Genomic DNA, 19,046 nt, shown 5'->3' on the forward strand with positions numbered 1-19,046 from the left:
TTTCAGTTGTTTTAGGTAATTTTTTTAAAGTATGAAGATGGTTAAATTATGTTTTTATTTTCTTCCTAAAAGGTGCTTATTTTATTTATTTTGAAAGAGAGAAAACGTGCGTGCGTAGGGCAGTGGGGGCAGAGAGAGAGGGAGAGAGAGAATCCTAAGCAGGCTCCACGCTGTCAGCTTGAAGCCTGAGGCAGGGCTCAGTCCCACGAGCTGTGAGATCACTACCTGAACCGAAATCAAGAGTTGGATGCTCAACCAGCTGAGCCACCCAGGCTCCCCAAAAGTGTTTACTTTAGATTTTACATGTGTAATCGGAAAGCTTCCATATTTGGTTAGTCTCATCATTATACTTGGTATATTTCTTATTTTATTTTGGGCATTTTACTAAGTGCTATAATTTATTATGAGCAATGGAATGGAAGTTATGTATTTAAACTTCTCAGAGACAGTGATAACTATGATTTCCACTTTATAGGATCTGGAAAATCTTATACCATGATGGGCACAGCCGACCAACCTGGATTAATTCCAAGACTTTGCAGTGGACTCTTTGAACGAACTCAGAAAGAGGAAAATGAAGAGCAGAGTTTTAAAGTAGAAGTGTCCTATATGGAAATTTATAATGAAAAAGTTAGAGACCTTCTTGATCCCAAAGGGTAAAGGACTTTGAAACTTTAATGTTATAGCATTAAGGACTAAAACAGACTTCTAAATTGACTTAAGTGAATTTTTTTATATTGAACTCTGGTAGAGTTCTTTGTGCTTTTATCTGTTTATCTAGTTATTGTCCTTGTGACTGTGTTTTCAGTCACATTGAGCAGCTTCCTGCAGTCAATTCTGGCTTTTGAGTTTAGGGCTGAGTTGGGGAGGGAAGTATTGTTGAGCCACATGTATTTGCCTCATACTGCCTTTTTTCACATACATCCAAAGCCACAAACAAAAAATACGCAATGAAAATTAAGTTGCTTAGTATCATGAGGGACTGGTATCCTTAATCAAGTGGAGTTTCTTTCTTTCTTTTCTTTCTTTTATAAAAGGCCAAGAAATTTCAGGTTATTAGCCATTTTTTCTTTGCTTGCTGAGAAGGGCATAATCAGAGATTTGAACCCTGGACTTTAGGATAGTTAATTTTAAAGATCCCCAGAGAAAAAGAATGTTCCATTTTATGGCATAGACTTTGAAAGAGAAGTGGTTTGAAAGTATTAGAAAGCCTTAGAAAATGCTGTTCTCACTCTGCAGTCATAACTGAACCTAATGAGGAAGATAAGTATCTGAGGAAATCTGTCCATTGCACAGTTTTCTGAGTCAGATTTTAAGGAAGTGCAACAATGGTGAAAAAGAAACAGATAATAACCACAGCCTGTGGTTTATAGATGTAAGAACAGTGTTTATAAGGTCAAAGAGCCACATGAACTGAGGCTTAGAATGTGGAGTTAAAAGGGGATGCATAATTATGCTTGGATGAAGAAGATGATCAAAAAAAGGTGGTCTTAGAAGCAGTGAATCATAGTGATGCTCAATCGTAAGAAAACGTGTCAATCCCTCACTGGTATCTGTTTTCTTTGTCAAAGGTAATGATCTTCAGTCCTTTTACAATGACATTCAATTGGCACTTAGTGTTTCTCTGTAAAACTTAACATTTAGGCACGCCTGAGTGGCTCAGTTGGTTAAGTGTGTGACATCAGCTCAGGTCATGATCTCACAGTTCATGAGTTCGAGCCCCGTGTCGGGCTCTGTGCTGACAGCTCAGAGCCTAGAGCCTGCTTTGGATTCTGTGTCTCCCTCTCTCTCTGCCCCTCCCCCAGTCATTCTCTCTCTCTCTCTCTCTCTCTCTCTCTCTCTCTCTCTCAAAAATAAATAAACGTTAAAAAAAAAACAAAAAACCTTAACATTTATTGAATGATCATTATTACATGCCGAGCACTAGGCAAGTTGTAAAGGAAGATCTCACAGTGTGGACAGAATGAGAGTTTTGGAAACAAGTAATTGTAATACAGTGCAGTGATGCTTTTAAATTATGAAGGAGGCTTATATAAAATAGGTGAGGGGAAAGAGGGAATGAGGAGAAGGGAAGAGTCCACGAAGAGAACTGGATGATTTTTGTGCTGAGTAGCAGTTTGTCCACTGAGAAGTTAGGTGAGAACCATTCAGGCATAGGGGACAGCCTATGCTAAAAGAATGGAGGTATAAGACATCACTTGCTTGGAGAGTGACCCCACTGTCCAGGGTGGCTGGAGGACCCTGAGCATGGCTGGAGGGCACTGAGCATGGAAGTCTAAACAGGGAACCAAAGGAGGCCAGAGGTAGGAAGTTTCCAGCTTAAGTACCCACATCTTGCTGAATACTGTGTCCTTGTACTTTTTCTGCATCTTCACCTCAGTGAAGAGCATCACTTTCTTTGAGATCCCAAAGTTCTTCTTGCCAGGAATTCTTAGCTGACTTTGTATTCCACATTGCTTGTGTGCAATAGTTCCAACTTTTATCCACAGTTTGCCTGGAGTCTTTAATAATTTCTTATCTTTGTCTTGTATATAGTTAGTATTTAACAGCATGGGCTTGGGGTTCACATAGCTCTGCATCTGGGTCCCTCTAATTGTTACCTATTAAGCAAATTTAATATGCTTTCTGGGCCTCATTTGTACAGAGGGGCTGATAATATTACATAATATTGCAGAGGGCTGTTGTGAAGATTGGCTGGGATGATACACCTGAGGTCTTAGAACAGTTACATAGTAAGTGCTCAGTTAGCTGCTGTTGTCTCCTCCATGAAAGTTTCTTGAGGATTTTTGTAATGTTTCTGAAGAGTTGAAGTGAATAGAATTAAAAACTCTAAAAGTGATCCCTTTTCAGTCAAAGACTGTCTGAGAGAACTTAGTTTTTTAAATCAAGTACTGATTTTATGAATTCAGTATCTACTGTGTGTAATGATATAATTATGTTGTTTTATACTCAGGAGGTAATACAGTACACATTATCTTTAAAAGAAAAGAAAAATTAAAGGAAAAAGTTATAGTATATCTTGAGATCAGAATTAAGTCAAATATTTGTTCTATATTTACTTCATGTACAGTTCTATAGTGGTAAGTGAAATTTTTGGTGGTTGATCCTAGGGTGCTAGAGGATTCCAAATCATTAGAAAATCAGTACATAAAATAAGAATCACTTGTAATCTCACCAGCAACAAATATTCTTTTTTTCATTGTAATGTTTATATTTAAAAAAATTTTTAGTGTTTATTTTTGAGAGGTGGGGGAGGGGCAGAGGGGGGCGGGGACACAGAATTCGAAGCAGGCTCCAGGCTGTGTGCTGTGAGCACAGAGCCTGATGAAGAGCTGGAACCCATGAACTGTGAGATCATGACCTGAGCCGAAGTCAGACGCTTAACTTACTGAGCCACTCAGGTGCCCCATTGTATTGTTTATATTTTTTAAGGAGCTTTTTTGAGAGAGAATTCATGTACTATACAATCATCAACAAATATTTTTAATGTTTTTTGGTTGATGTATTAAGAATGCTGTATGTTCTAGGTTTTGGCAGATTCCCCTTACGGGGTTTATTAGTTCTTTCTTTTAAGTGGTATTTATTTATTTTTTAATCATGAATAAGTATTTCATTATACTGAATCCTTTTCACTACATGTATTGAAATGATTGTGTTTTGTTCCCCATTTAGTCTATCAGTCTAGTGTGATAATGGGCATGAATCAGTGTTAAAACAACCTAGCAGCCCTGGGATCAGCCTAATGTTACATTTTTAAATCATGATTAAATTCAGTGTATTGGCTTGTTTGTTTTTATTCATGACTGAGATTGGTCTGAGCTTTCTTGCACAGTTAACATTTATTGAGTTCTGTTCTTTGTACCACTTTTTGTGAAATGACAAGTAGATTGTTTGTATTTATTTGACTCTGCATTCTTTGTGGTAGGAAATAGACATCCCACAGTGTACCCTTTTGAGTGATGTGATATTTTACCACATTATGAAGTTTTTCTTACCAGTCAAGATTTTAAATTTTGGTTTAGATTCTTCTTGAATCAAGTTAGTTGGTTCTTTTTACTTGGGATCTTTATTGAATTCAGTGTATATTTTTATGGAGGACGATTGAGTCCTTTTAAAAACATGTTATTGTTTTAAAATTCTTTCTTTTTAATGAGCAGAAGTCGTCAAACGTTAAAAGTCAGAGAGCACAGTGTGTTGGGACCCTATGTCGATGGACTTTCTAAACTGGCTGTCACAAGCTACAAGGTAATAACATCCTTTATGTAAACTGCTTACAGTCACTGTAGCAAATTACTTCTTGTTTAAATTGTGATGATGATTTTTCTTGAAATTAAAAAAAAATTACAGTAGTATTACTTAAAAGCTACTTTTTACAAAAATCTGTCTTGAAAAGCTATTTATGGCTATTAGGACAGTTTAATTTTGAGAGAAGGTTATACACATTTGCCAAGCATACCTGGTCATCTGTTGTGAGATACATATTTTTTCATATTTTATGAACTCTAAAATTGTGATATTCTTTATGGTTACATCTTAAAATTATAAATGGCAGCATTTTTCTTCCCTAGCAGTACATAAAATAATGAAGTTGCTTATGATTTCATTGATTTAGTGAAATAAAATATATGAATTGGGTAGTTGGAATTCAAAGTCTGTTTCTAATTTGAGAGGATCACGCATTGGTCTTTTATTCTCTTCGTTTTCCAACTTCACACTTCTGCTTTGTGTGGATCCATCAGGCTTTGCGCGTTGGGGAAATGGGGGTGGAGTGAGATGCTGTGATGTCATGTACCTCGGATTAAGAGTCACAGAATATTGATCTGGTGATACTTAATCCTATTGCGTGACTCTTGTATGACTTTGGATTCATCTACCTCACTAAAAGCCTCTTTGTCCCAAGTTATAAAATGGAAATTAGTTGTATTGTCTTGAGTATATTATGAGGTAGGCCCATTTGGTTTTTTTTGTTCTTTAATCAGTTCTGTCATTTGGTCAGTGATACTTCATTTAGTAGGTGTTAGTTACTTCACTTGGTTAACATCTATTGAACATCTATCATGTGCCAGACATTGTACTAGGTGCTGAGGATATAAAAAATGAATGAGATGGTCCATCCCCTCAAGATACTTGTGGATGTTATTATAAAAGTATTCTGAAACAACATGACTAAGAGCAATGAGAAATTCTTGTCTAGGATTAGTAGTTTGGAGGAGGGGGATACCTAACTTAAATGAATATGTAGGTGTCTGGGGAGGGTGGAGTCTAGGAAGACTTCCTGGAGGAGATCAAATGAGATAATGCATGTGAAAAGTCTTTGAGAAACCTAGGGTATTAATGTTAGTAAGTATTGTTATTTTAATAATGATTATTTGAGGACTTATTATACAACACTGGAGAGAGATCAAGATGTTTTTGAATGCTCAGAGGAGATTGGAAAGTGACAAGAGACATTTTGCTTGTTTAAAAAATTTAAAGGCTCAGGGCACCTGGGTGGCTCAGCCAGTTGAACTTCTGACTTTGGCTCAGGTCATGATCTCATGGTTCATGAGTTTGAGCCTCACATCAGGCTCGCTACTGTCAGCCTGTCAGTGGAGAGCCCACTTAAGATCCTCTATCCCCTTCTCTTTCTGGCCTTCCCCCGCTTGTGTGCACGTGCTCTCTCTCTGTAGAAAAAAAAGGACTCAATACAGAGTTTATGCATGAGACAACAAATTAGAGGCCAATGAATAAGTGTAGGTTAAATAGGGTGAAGCTTTTACATTAAGTCTCAGGATGGTCAGATTTAATAGATCTAAAACATTTTGAATTTTTCTTTTTGTGTTGAATTTTCCATTTTGGTGCTTACTTAAACTTTTCTTTATAGTTAATGTTTCTACTTTGAGGCTTTTTATTTGTCAGATACAATTTTTCCTTAAACATTATTCTTTTTCATTGCTATGGCAAAATAGAAAATTATGATTTTCAAAGTTTTTTATATATATGTGTCAGTTAGGATTGTGTTGGCTGCAAGTAACAGGAAAATATAATAGGATTTAAGTTCTTTAGAATGTGAATTGTTATCTATTTTGTTCATTATTTTCAGTATTCAAAATGCACTAGCATCTAATAGGTGACTTCAATATATATTTAAATGAATAAATGAAAGAATGAATGGTGAGAGGGCTGATATAGTGGCTCCAAGATGCTGTTAGGGACCTAGATTCCTTCCAGCTCTCCACATGGAGCCAGCTCTGTAGTAATACCCTTATTCTCATAGTTCAAAATCTTAGCTCTTAGAACCAAGATGTGACAGCATGCCTACTCCCTTTAAGGAGAATTCCCAGATGACTTTACATCTCATTCACTAAAACTTAGTCCTATGGTCAGACTGAGCTGCAAGGGCATCTGGGAAATATAGTCTCTTAGTTCCACGGCAAGGTGCTTAGCTAAAATTTGGGTTCCTTTACTAGAAAGAAAAGGAGATGGGGTAAGAGGAGACAACTAGTCAACTCTTTCATACATACCATCTTTCTTGTTCCTCATTAAAATTCTTGTAAGGTAAATCATATTATAGCTCTGTACTGTTATTTATGAAACTAGAATTCAGTTTGGTTAAGTAACTATTTTTAGAGCTTGTAACATTTAAAAAAATGAAGATCCCATCCCATGATCTTTCAAGTGCATCTTGCTGTCTCCTTTTAGCAGTAATGGCAATGAAGTAGTAAATCTGTGCAGACATTCATTTCTTGATGTCTCAGTTTTCAGAAACAGGTCTGGTATAATACACACTAACATGGGTGATGCAGCACTGCTATGCCTGTGTGAAGGGTTTAGAATCATTTTTGTTTGTTGCTTATTCATATGATCTAATTTAACAGTTGTCTTCTGTTGCTTCTGTCATTAAAGAAACTAAATTTTTTGTTTAGATTAGATGAGGGGTGGCATCGTATGTTTGTCCATCTTGTGGGTCTCCACCCGTGGCTTCTAAACTTTCCTAATTCTCAAAGCTGCTACTTTATTTGGCATCTACAGAAAATAAATGTGGTTTTTTGTTTTTTTTTTTTTAGTTTTCAGAGACAGCATTGGCTATTTTACTCTGTTGGGCTTAATGTTCACTGAAAAACAAAGTGTAGATGTGTAAACTCCAAATGTGGTTGTCTGAGTAGTGATACTTGTAATGCATTTCATAGGATAGCAGAGTTTTATTTGACAATGGAATGTGTATCTATGACTTGTTTCCACTTAGGATATTGAGTCTTTGATGTCTGAGGGTAACAAGTCTCGTACAGTTGCTGCCACGAACATGAATGAGGAGAGCAGTCGATCCCATGCAGTCTTCAAAATCACCCTTACCCATACTTTATATGATGTGAAGTCTGGGGTAGGTATTCAGATGCCTGACCTTTTTGTTTGTTTGTTTGTTTGTTTAATATTTTAAAAGTGGATCACGATTTATCTTACTCTATTCCTTCAAGTGTCATATAACTTAGAATCCTAGCTAGACATGGGTATGAATTAGGAGTCAGCAAGAAACAGAAGTCACTGTAGATTAACAGCAAGGGATTTAACAGAGGGAATTGGGTGATTACAGCGTTGTTAGAACACCTGAGGGGGAGTGGGCTCTAGAGTAAATCTCTAGGAATAATCACACAGATCTCCCCCATCAAGGATGAGACTACCTCTGAGGCTACCACCAGGGCTGTGAGATCCAGGCATGCTCAGTAGCTGTGATCTAGGCCATAGGAGTTAATGAAGCTGCCTCTTAGTGATCTGGAAGCTGGAGAATGTAAGCTGAGACACTTGTAGAAAACCTCATATTTCCGTGATCCTGCTTGCCAGCAGAAAACAGCCAAAACAGTCCGGGGGATGACCTCTACTTTACTTCTCCTTTCCAAATCTGAAGCACATGTATCTGCTTGACAGAACCTAAGTCACATCATGAACCCTGGCTGTAAGGGAATCTGAAAAATGTAGTTTTTAGCCCCATCCTGTCCAACTAAAGGAACGTGGAACAGAAGTTAAACATGCTGATGGTTCACGGTCTCTGCCACAGAATTTTTTGAGCTTTAAACTTTGGTGGTGGCTGACTGCAGAAGCTAATGTTAACTCTAGCTAATTTAGTAGAGATTCTTTTGAAACGTTCTCTTCTGCTAAACAGCTAAGTATTAGAAGGAATAAACTATACTGGGGAAATTGTACTATAAAAGTATCAGATTTGTAGAGTAATGTTTTGAATACTTGGTTTTGAAGCTTATGAAGAGTAAACAGAGCCAGAAATGTATATGCTTCCACCATACTGAAACTTCTTGGTTTACTACTTACTTTTTATGTGAATATTTGCATATTTTATTATGATGCCTTACCCCCCACCCCAGCAAATCAGTTTTAAATGCCAGAAGCTAAAATAATCATGCTGACAAAATGCTAGATTTTGGTAAGATTTTCATTTGCTGAAAGCATATTTTTCTTTTTTTTGCCATCACAGCAAGATTAGTGTAACAACAAAGAGTTCTTTGTTTTCTGTTTCCTTTTCAGCATAAAACAAAAAACATACTGATGACTTTTTTTTTAAACCAAAAGTACTTTTGATTTGGGAAGCCAAATATCCTTTTGTTAGCAACATAGTTTATTTATGGAAATAAATATAAATGTGTATATTAAAGAAAAGTTTTAAAAAATAATTCAGTCTGGGGGGTGCCTGGGTGGCTCAGTCAGTTAAGCATCTGACTTCGGCTCAGGTCATGATCTCACGGTTTGTGAGTTTGAGCCCCACATCAGGCTCTGTGCTGACAGCTCAGAGCCTGGAGCCTGCTTCCAATTCTGTGTCTCCCTCTCTCTCTGCCCTTCTCTTGCTCTGACTCTCTCCCTCTCAAAAATAAATAAACATTAAAAAAAAAAAAGATCCAGTCTGTAGATTTGGGCATTGCTTTCCCACATTTCTTGTATTTCTGCTGAAGTATAAAATATGTGTTATGTGTGTGATTACATTACAGAACATTTTTGATAAAGGACATATCAATATATGTGTATATATATAATAACTAGAAAAATATGTAAGTTTATACTTGAAACTATGAAGTAAGGGAATTATTATATATAAATAATATGAAAAACTTAAGCAAGTGTTGGGTTTTTGAGAGACCCCATTATATAAAATTTTAATTTTTTTTTTTTTACATCAGTAAGAATTGCAAATATTTTCCTTCAGGGTTATTGGTAAATATTTGTGAAATTTTAAACAACTTTATGTCATTAAAATTTATATTTTACAAGTGCTGTTATATGAAAATTTTATTGGGCTCCCTTCAAACATCCCATTTTGGGGGCACTATTTTTCTGAGGCAGCTTTCACTCTTGTCTGAATTAGTAAAGCCGTGAATATTTTGTGTGTATCTATCTACTACTAGACTGGACAGTTCTCTTACTGTTTTATGTGAGCACAAGATAATTTTGAAATAACAGTAAATGTTTTAATAAAGGATTTAGATAATAAAATCATTCGGTAGAGATGTAGCATTTTCTGTATTCTTTAACTGTTTATAAGTGTTTGTTGATTTACTTTGTAGACATCTGGAGAGAAAGTGGGCAAACTGAGCTTGGTTGACTTAGCTGGCAGTGAGCGAGCAACGAAAACTGGAGCCGCAGGGGACAGGTTGAAGGAGGGGAGCAACATCAACAAGTAAGTTTTCCAGAAGCTTACTTTTATTACTTTACTGACTTAAGAGCCAAATGGGGAACTTCTGTGGTTATTAAAAGAATAAGGTTCTGGAATTATTGAGGCTATATTGAATAAATAATTGAGAATTTTTTCATATATATATACTTTTTTCAAATATATATCTATATTTATATAGACATAGATATTTATGGGCCCAAGCATATTTTATGTTTTGTTGAGATGTCTGATGGGGCTGAAGAGCACAGTCAAGTCAGAGGTTTCTCAAGAGCAGCCCTACTGAGATTTGGAGTGATTCTTTGTCCCAGGGACTGTTCTTTTGTGTTGTAGGATGTTTAGCAGCATCCCTGGCCTTACTCACTAGATGGCAGTAGTACCTGCCACCTCTCTTCTCCCACCCCCAGTTGTAACAACCCAAACATATCTGTGGACATTGCCAGCTGCTCCCTGTTTGGGGCACAGTAGCCCTCCACGGGAGAACCACTGGTCTAAGCTATGGAAAAGCTGTTGAGACATCTCAGCCTGGGTGTCACGGTCTGAGCAAACATCAACCTGTGTACTAGCCACGTTGAGCTTTTCCTTTTATGACTGTTGTGGTGCTTATTTATACCAAGAAGCCAGGGTTTTATAAAGTAATATTTTGTGTACCAATTCCTTTAAATGGTTATATTTTCTACCTCAAGCTAAATTATTAACTCCTGTGGGCAGGAATCCAGAAGGAAACACAGTGAGAGTCACTTACTGGAGATCATAAAAGACCATCATCCAGATGCTATGTTGTTATTGTATTATTGAATGGTGATATATATGAATGATATTGTGTGTGATATATTTATAGATATATATGACATATATATAGACAGATAGATATACTGACACACATATATAAATGTTTTTGCCTTATACTAAGTTTTAATTAATTGTATTGTGTTTGTGGCTTCCTTTCTTAAAGATATGTGGTGTTTGTATCTTATCTTAACCTAAAGGTTTACAGCTCATGCTGCTATTTACAAAAATGAAAAAAAATAATAGAGCTAAGCAATTTAATTGCTTGCAGTAGTATTAGAAGGATATTAGCTTTTAGAGTTCATGGGTTTTTCAACTGAGCAGCAAAATGCTGATGGCAGTGCTGTTCTAATGCAGGTACAAGGCATCTTGATGTTCAGTTTTGTGCTAAAATATGATACTTAATATACTCAGTTTTTTATGGTTATTCCGGTTTGTTGCACCATGCAGGTCCCTCACGACCCTCGGTCTCGTTATCTCAGCCCTAGCAGATCAGAGTGCTGGCAAAAACAAGAATAAATTTGTTCCATATCGTGACTCAGTTCTCACTTGGCTGCTCAAAGTAAGCTCCCCACCACCCCACCCCCATCCTTTCTGGCGTACTCTTAGTGGTTGGTAGAAAGGAAGAGAAGAGTAGATTGTTAATTCCTCCCAATTACCATTTCTTCTAATAATGTTCAAGTTTAAACTCTTACATGATAATCATAGTTTCAGTAGATTAAGCACCTGATTAATCAGAATCTGGAAGCAATGGGATTTAGGGCACACTGAATCACACAGTTGCCTCTGAGATTTTGGGGTGTAGCAGAAGGACCTCCTGTTAATCTGATAGCTGAGTGAGTCATAGGAAAGGATTTCCACTGTCTTATGGACTCAGCTGGACTACTCTGTCTTTCTCACAGACTCCTTTTGTTTGGCTGACATTTTGGACCTTGTTTTTCTGTTTAACATCAAGACTACTCATGATCATTTTAATTTACTTTCATCTTAGGTGTTGTTTAAGGATACAGAGTAGAGCACACAGTCATTAATTTGTTAATTGACTTAGTATGTGTAAGATAGATGGAAATGAGAAAGAAAAAAGACTATGGAGTGCTATGAGGAGAATGTAAAGAAATGTAAGACCCTCCTCCCTCTATAATAGCTCAGGATCTAGTAAGGGAAATAAGATGTGTACACAAAATATTATAAAAGAGTCAGTGATTCCATAAGAGAGATAGTAAGGACATGTAATAGGTGTTTGGTGAAGAGAGAGGCTATTTCCAGGTCTCTTCGTCTCTCGTCTTCAAGTTTCCCCGTAGTCTCTTTTTTTTTTTTTTTTAAGTTTATTTATTTTGAGAGAGAGAGAGAGAATAAGCAGGGGAGGGGCACATAGAGATGGAGAGAGAGAATCCCAAGTAGGCTTTATGCTGCCAGCGCAGAGCCTGACACGGAGCTCAATCTCAGGAACCATGAGATCATGATTTGAGCCAAAATCAAGAGTGAGACACTTAACCAACTGAGCCACCTAGGCAGGTGCCCTTCCCTGTAGTCCTCTTGGAGGTGTCGTGGTGAATTGGCTATGGGACTGGGAGCTAGAGGATTGAAAATCCAGTGACAGTTTCACTCTGTATAGAGTTACCAACCTAGAACAAAATATTTTACCTAATACTTTTTTTTCTATTTTTTTTTCAACGTTTTTATTTTTTTTTTTTTTTTTTTTTTTTTTTTTTAATTTTTGGGACAGAGAGAGACAGAGCATGAACGGGGGAGGGGCAGAGAGAGAGGGAGACACAGAATCGGAAACAGGCTCCAGGCTCCGAGCCATCAGCCCAGAGCCTGACGCGGGGCTCGAACTCACGGACCGCGAGATCGTGACCTGGCTGAAGTCGGACGCTTAACCGACTGCGCCACCCAGGCGCCCCTCTATTTTTTTAAAATAAATAATTTTATGAGCTCTGTTTAGTTTTGTGATAGGTTATTCTGTCACTGATCAAGACTTTATCGAACACCTGTTGCTCACTGTGCTAGGGGTTGAGAATATAACACTTAGTATAGGACACAACTCCTTTTTTTGGCTGTTTTAAAATTTTATTTTATTTTTTATTTTAATTCCAGTGTAGTTAACATACAATGTTACATTAGTTTCAGGTGTACAATATAGTGATTCAACAATTCCATACATCACCCAGTGCTCATCACGACAAGTGCACCTCCTAATCCCCATACCATAATTCACCTCCCCACCCCTGTAACCATCAGTTTGTTCTTTATAGTTATGAGTCAGCTTCTTGGTTTGTCTCCCTCTCTCTCTTTTGTTGTTCCCTTTGCTTGTTTGTTTTGTTTCTTAAATTCCACATATGAGTGAGATCATGCAGTATTTGTATTTCCCTGACTGACTTATGTTTGCTTAGTATTATTCTCTGTAGCTCTATCCATGTCATTGCAAATGGCAAGATTTCATTCCTTTTCATGGCTGAATAATATTCCATTGTGTGTATATACCACTTCTTTATCGATTCATCAGTTGATGGACACTTGGGCTGCTTTTGTAATTTGGCTATTGTAAAAAGTACTGCTATAAACACTGGGGTGCATGTATCCTTTTACATTAGTGTTTTTGTATTGTTTGGGTACATACCCAGCAGTGGGATTACTAGATTTTAGGGTACTTCTATTTTTAACTTTTTGAGGAACCTCCATACTTTTTCCAGAGTTTCTGCACCATTTTACTTTCCACGAACAGTGCAAGAGGGTTCCTTTTTTTCCACATCCTCTCCAGCACTTATTATTTTTGTGTGTTTTTTATTTTAGCCATTCTGAGAGGTATGAAGTAATTTTAATTTGCATCTCCCTGATGATGAGTGATGTTGAGCACTTTTCATGTGTCTGTTGGCCATCTGGATGTCTTCTTTGGAGAAATGTCTGTTCATGTCTTCTGCCCATTTTCTAATTGGATTGTTCATTATTTATTTTTTTGGTGTTGATTTGCGTAAATTCTTTGTATATTTTGGATACTAACTCTTTATCACGTAAGTCATTTGCAAATAATCTTCTTTCATTCAGTAGGTTGCCTTTCAGTTTCATTTACTGTTTCCTTCACTGTGCAGAAGCTTTTTATTTTGAAGTAGTCCTAATAGTTTATTTTTGCTTTTATTTCCCTTGCCTCTGGAGATATATCTAGACAAATGTTGCTATAGCCAATGTCACAGACATTTCTGTGCTCTCTTCTAGGATTTTGTTTTAAATTTTTTTAATGTTTATTTATTTTTGAGAGAGAGAGAGAGAGCGGGGGAGGGGCAGAGAGACAGAGGGATACATAGAATCTGAAGCAGGCTCCAGGCTCCAAGCTGTCAGCACAGAGCCCAATTTGGGGTTCAAACCCACAAACCATGATATCATGACCTGAGCTGAAGTCAGACGCTTAACCGACTGAGCCACCCAGGTGCCCCTCTTCTAGGATTTTTTATGGTTTCACCTCAATTAAAGGTGTTTTTAATCCATTTTGAATTTATTTTTGTGGGTGGTGTAAGATAAGTGGTCCAGTTTCATTCTGGACCACTCAGTACATTCATTCAAATGTAGCTGACACCCTTTTTTGAAGAGACTTTCTTTTTCCCATTGGATATTCTTTCCTGCTTTGTCGAAGATAAACTGACCATGTAATTGTGGGTTTATTTTTGGGTTTTCTGTTCCGCCTCATTGATCTATATGTCTGTTTTTGTGCCAGTACCATTACATTTTGATTTCTCCAGCCTTGTAGTATAACTTGAAATTTGGAATTGTTTTCCAAAATTGCTGTGACTATTCAGGGTCTTTTGTGGTTCCATACAAATTTTAGGATTTTTTCTTACAGTTCTGTGAAAAACGCTATTAGTATTTTGATAGGGACTGCATTAAATGTGTAGACTGCTTTGGGTAGTATGGACATTTTAACAATATTTGTTATTCCAAGGTGACACAACTTTTGACTTAGTCTATAACATGTTTATAAAGGAAGCTGAGTTTTCTTCTATTTTCTACTCTCTCAAAAGGTTAGTGGTATTCATCTTTACTTTCTAGAACTCTGCACACCATTTGAGCATGCTTCATTAAGTGAAACTGGCCACAGTGTAAAAAATCAGGTAGATTACTTCCATTGGCCAAAATGCAAAAAAAAAATAAAAAATAAAAAAAAAAATAGAAATTTAAAACAAAATAATAAACAAACAAAATTTGATAATTAAAAAACACTTGTAGATAGGTCTTGAATTTAAGGGGTATTACAAAACATTAATCATGCTGGTCATCAGTAATTAACCTTGAAATCTCATGTGTTTAATTTCCAGGAGACATTTTGATAAGATACTCATTTATTCCTCAGACTTTCCCACAGAAACGTTTCCTGATAATTCATGATTATTCCCTGGATGTGCCTGATTTAAAAGACATAATATTCATTGTCCTGTTTCAGTGTTACCACCTCAGTCCATTTAAACAAACACTAGGAAATATCTTTTATTAAATTAATTCACAGAATTAAAATAGCCAGTGTAATTATTGAGTGTTCATTCCATAGGTTGGAGGCCAGAAGAATCAATTACTTTGCAAAGTGCTTCATACACATGATCTCGTTTACTTCTCTGAAAGCAAATGGTAATGTTCCCATGTTACCGTGGGACAGTGGTTGCAGAAATAAGATTAGGGCTGACTTCGCTGCCCATCTTCTCTTGCCTAGGCTATATAGTGTACATCCTGTCAAAGGTTACTTTTTGTTAGAAGGAGAAACACTTTACTTTTACCACATGTTGATAGAAACTCATGATAATACTTGAAGAGCAAAACTAAATATTTTCGAAAACTCACTTTATCTTCTGTTCAATAAAATTAGGTTGTAATTATAACATCCGTGTGTCAGTTCTTAGGCTAAAAAAATGAAGTTTTCTTGTCATGTTTTTTACTTGAAAACTATGTGACCTTCTTTGTCATGTGTAACTTTTGCAGCAAGATCACAAGTGGGGCATTTTTGCAAGACTTATTCCGATGTTTAAACAGTTTTCCCAAAGGCCTCTCAGAATCCATTGATACATAAATCAGTCTCCTTTGAAGTAGCGTTTATGTCCTTTTTGCTCTGTCCTTCTTTAATTCTAAATTAGTCTAACTCTCCCTGATCCTTGTTCGACTTCGTATGATTCTAGTATTCTCCAACATAGCTATCATTGAACTCATAAAATTGCTCAGCCTTTATCAGATTTGCAGTTTCTTTTAAAAGTGTTTTTGCCTTGTATTTGCATTATAATTGTGTTATGCTCTTGATATTTACCACATCTGAGCGTCAGAGAAAATGAGTACCCTAGGTGATTTGGTGGGGCATACATATGAGTGCTCTTCTGTCACTCTTCTCTCCGGGTGGGTTGAGTGGTTACTCATTTGGTAAGTGGTCAGTGGAGAACCATTTCTTATCAAGAGATTTTTTTGCTTCTCTGTGTAACCTTCTAAATGTGAGCCTCTTAACATCAAATAATTTCTGGTAATAAACACTCAAATAATACGTATCTTTTGACTTCATCCACCTTCTTCGTTCTTACTGCCACTTACCTAATGAAGGCAACTTTCATCCCTTGCCTGGATGATTGAAACATCTCCCTTGAGTTTTTTTATTAATCCATTCCTTCTTTATAGTAAGGTTGTACTGTCTTAAAATTAATACTCTTCTTAAACTTCAGTCTCTTCAATAATTCTGTTAGAGGCCCTTATGATAAAGTCCAAATTCTTTAATGACTTGTGACTTAATAGGCCTTCAGTAATCTGACCCCTCACTACCTCTTATTGTTCTTCTTGCTCTTAATATGATCAGTCCTAGCTAAGTGTTGAGTCCTCTTACTTCTAGGACATTATTCTTACCGTGTTTGGAACATTCTTCCTCCTCTCTGCAATCTCCCCTCCCACTGCCCTCCCCATAAATCTTTATCTGGACAATGCTTATTCATCTTAGGTCTCAAATGTCACTTTCTCTGAAAGTCTTCCCTACCGTTTCAAGACTGGGCTTTCTGCTCATTCTCTGTTTTCTGTGACCATGTTGTGTTTATCCCTACTCTAGTTCTTACCGTGTTGTATGTAGAGCACCACCCTCTAGATGTAAACGCTGTAAAGAGCTGAGTGAATGAGTACCTTCAGCTCTGCTCTGAACCAGCATTATGACCTTTGGTAAGTCTGTCAATCTTCCTGGGTCTCAATTTCTCATCTGTAAAATGAAGTAATTTCATTAGATGACTTCAAAGAGTTCTTTCAGCTTCAAAAAATCCTGCCTTCCAAAATTCAATTTCTTTCCTATGTCCATTTAATTTGCAGTTGCCACATTTGAAACAAAGCTTGCCTGATTTGCCTAATTAAACAATTAAAGAGTAACAAGAAGCTTTATACTTTCTCCTTGAATGAGTGCCAGTTCTTTTGTTGCTGTTTCCTTTTTGCTAATGGCATGAGGCCATTTTTGAATATAAGCATATTGTTACTCATGCACAAGGGCTTTTAAAATATCAAGTATTTGTCATTTGCCAGGTTTCCTTTTCTCAGCACAAATTAAAGCACAATATGCATGCTTTTTCCCTTTGGTAGTTATTGTTACAAATCCCCTTTTACCCAATAGCATTTGCTGTTCATGTGGGCTAACAGAATGCTGTAGTTCTTGAAGGGCAACACTCTACCATGGTGCTGTTGGTGAACTGAATTATAATCTGACATGTAATTCATGTGATCTTTATATATAACATTGGAATTTCATTAATGTGCATCTTGGTATTCTTCTGGACGTTGCCAAAGCTGGGCACCAACAGTGTGATATCAGTGTCTAGAAGCGAAGAGGAAAGCAAGTGATCACACAGACTTGGCAGAAGTTGCTTCTGCTTTCTAGAGTCCAGATTACTTATGTTTCTTTCCTTTTCATGTGCTGGAGTGTATTTCCTTCAAAGACCTCATTAAGCTTTATTTTCTGTGGAAAACCTAGTTTTCAGTAGTGGATGAATAAACAGATACATAGTCTGCGATTGTATTGAACTGTTAGCAGTACCTAGGGAATTATTTTGACTCTGGCACTAAGACAAAATAACTTGGAAAGCTATCCAGTCACCTTACTTGCTCCTCAGATCTGAGCTCTCGCTCTGTTGCCAAGTGGCACTTTGTTGCTATATTATTGTGGGTGACTGTGGGGGAGTGAAATCATATTGGACTTGAAGGCAGAATACAACTGGATTAGAATATTGTTCAGTTTACTAGTTCTGGATCTTTAGGCAGAGTATTTGACCTGCTTTGTCAGAACAAACCTCTGGTTTTTGTTTTGTTTTTTATCTGTAAAATAATTCACAAAAGGCTGAGGACTAAGTAAAATTTGTACAAGGATGGTATAAATCACCGATTGCACAAACAAATTTTAGATATATTGATAATTGGAAAAACCTTTTATCTTCAAAGGTAAAAAGTTGGCTTTTTTATGATCTTTGATTCCCCATATTGGCCTGCTTGAGAATCCATAATTCAGTGATATCCTATTGCTGAAAGAGGGTATCAGATCTCTTTTTTTGGGTTGTTCTTTTCATCTTGGGATAGTATATTAGTGTATTATTAGATGTCTATTGCTATGTAACAGATTACCCCTAAAACTTAATAGCTAAAAACAACAACCATTTATTATCTCATAGTTTCTGTGGGTCAGGATTCTGGGTGTGGCCTAACCAAGTGGTTCTGGCTGGGGTCTCCCATGTGGCTGCAATCAAAGTGTCATCTGGGGCCGTCATTGCAAGGTTTGACCTGGGGTTGGATCTGCTCACCTCAGTGGTTGTTGGCAGGCTCCAGAAGATCTCTTTCCATATTCACTTTTGAGGTCTCTTCATAGGGCCACCTCACTTCATGACAGTGGTTTCCCAAGAGTGAGAGAAAATACCCACAACAGAAGCCATAGTCTTTTTATAATCTAACCTCAAAAGTGACATGCCATCACTTCTGCTGTATTCTGTTCCTTAGAGGTAAATCAGAAGTCCTGCCCACACTCAAGAGAGGGGGATGGTACTGAGGTATGAATACCTGGAGATGAGGATCCTGGGGGGCTGTCTTAGAGGCCGCCTGCCACAGGCGGGTGACATACAGCCTTTGGATGGTGAAGCGGAGTCCGGGTGGACTTGATTTCTAGTTTTGTAATTCTGAGTTATATGTAGTTGTTTTTTAGTGTTGTCAAGTGAAAATTTTTTGAATTTGTTGGAGCCTGTTCTAAAGCCCATTTCACCATACTGATCAGTTTTAGTATAATGAAGAGAGTATCTTTTCTTCAGCACCCTTGTCTGAACTGTAGAAGTGGTCGTGTAGAAAGTAAAGCCTTTTGAGTAGTTTTTGAAGTGCTGTCAGAGGGAATAAAATCAGGTGCCTCCAACATATCTTTTGTTTTAAAGACTATAATTCTACCTAGAATTCTTGAAAAATTCTTGAAAAAAATTACAAGATGACTGATAGTCTGTAACAGCAACACTTTCTGAGCCATTATTTAGGCTTCACATAGATTCCAAGTACATGGCATCATGCTCTAGATTGTAGGTAATCACTCTTTGATCAGATAACAAATAACATTATGATTGTTCAGTTTCTCTAAGGAAGATTTTTA

At 37.0% G+C, this 19,046-nt stretch overlaps 1 protein-coding gene across 1 annotated transcript in view; it reads left to right on the plus strand.

The window, feature by feature from the left end:
• The window catches only part of KIF13B (kinesin family member 13B), a 198,572-nt gene that overhangs the window by 75,947 nt on the left and 103,579 nt on the right, over positions 1 to 19,046 (plus strand). Inside the window, exons 6-10 of the mRNA XM_078445580.2 lie at positions 476 to 656; positions 4,158 to 4,245; positions 7,226 to 7,360; positions 9,546 to 9,658; positions 10,892 to 11,003. Coding sequence (XP_078301706.2) covers positions 476 to 656; positions 4,158 to 4,245; positions 7,226 to 7,360; positions 9,546 to 9,658; positions 10,892 to 11,003 — 629 coding nt within the window. The remainder of the gene's footprint in view (positions 1 to 475; positions 657 to 4,157; positions 4,246 to 7,225; positions 7,361 to 9,545; positions 9,659 to 10,891; positions 11,004 to 19,046) is intronic.

This window comes from Panthera onca, chromosome B1 (assembly GCF_046562875.1).
Source record: "Panthera onca isolate mPanOnc1 chromosome B1, mPanOnc1 haplotype 2, whole genome shotgun sequence".
NCBI lineage: Eukaryota > Metazoa > Chordata > Mammalia > Carnivora > Felidae > Panthera > Panthera onca.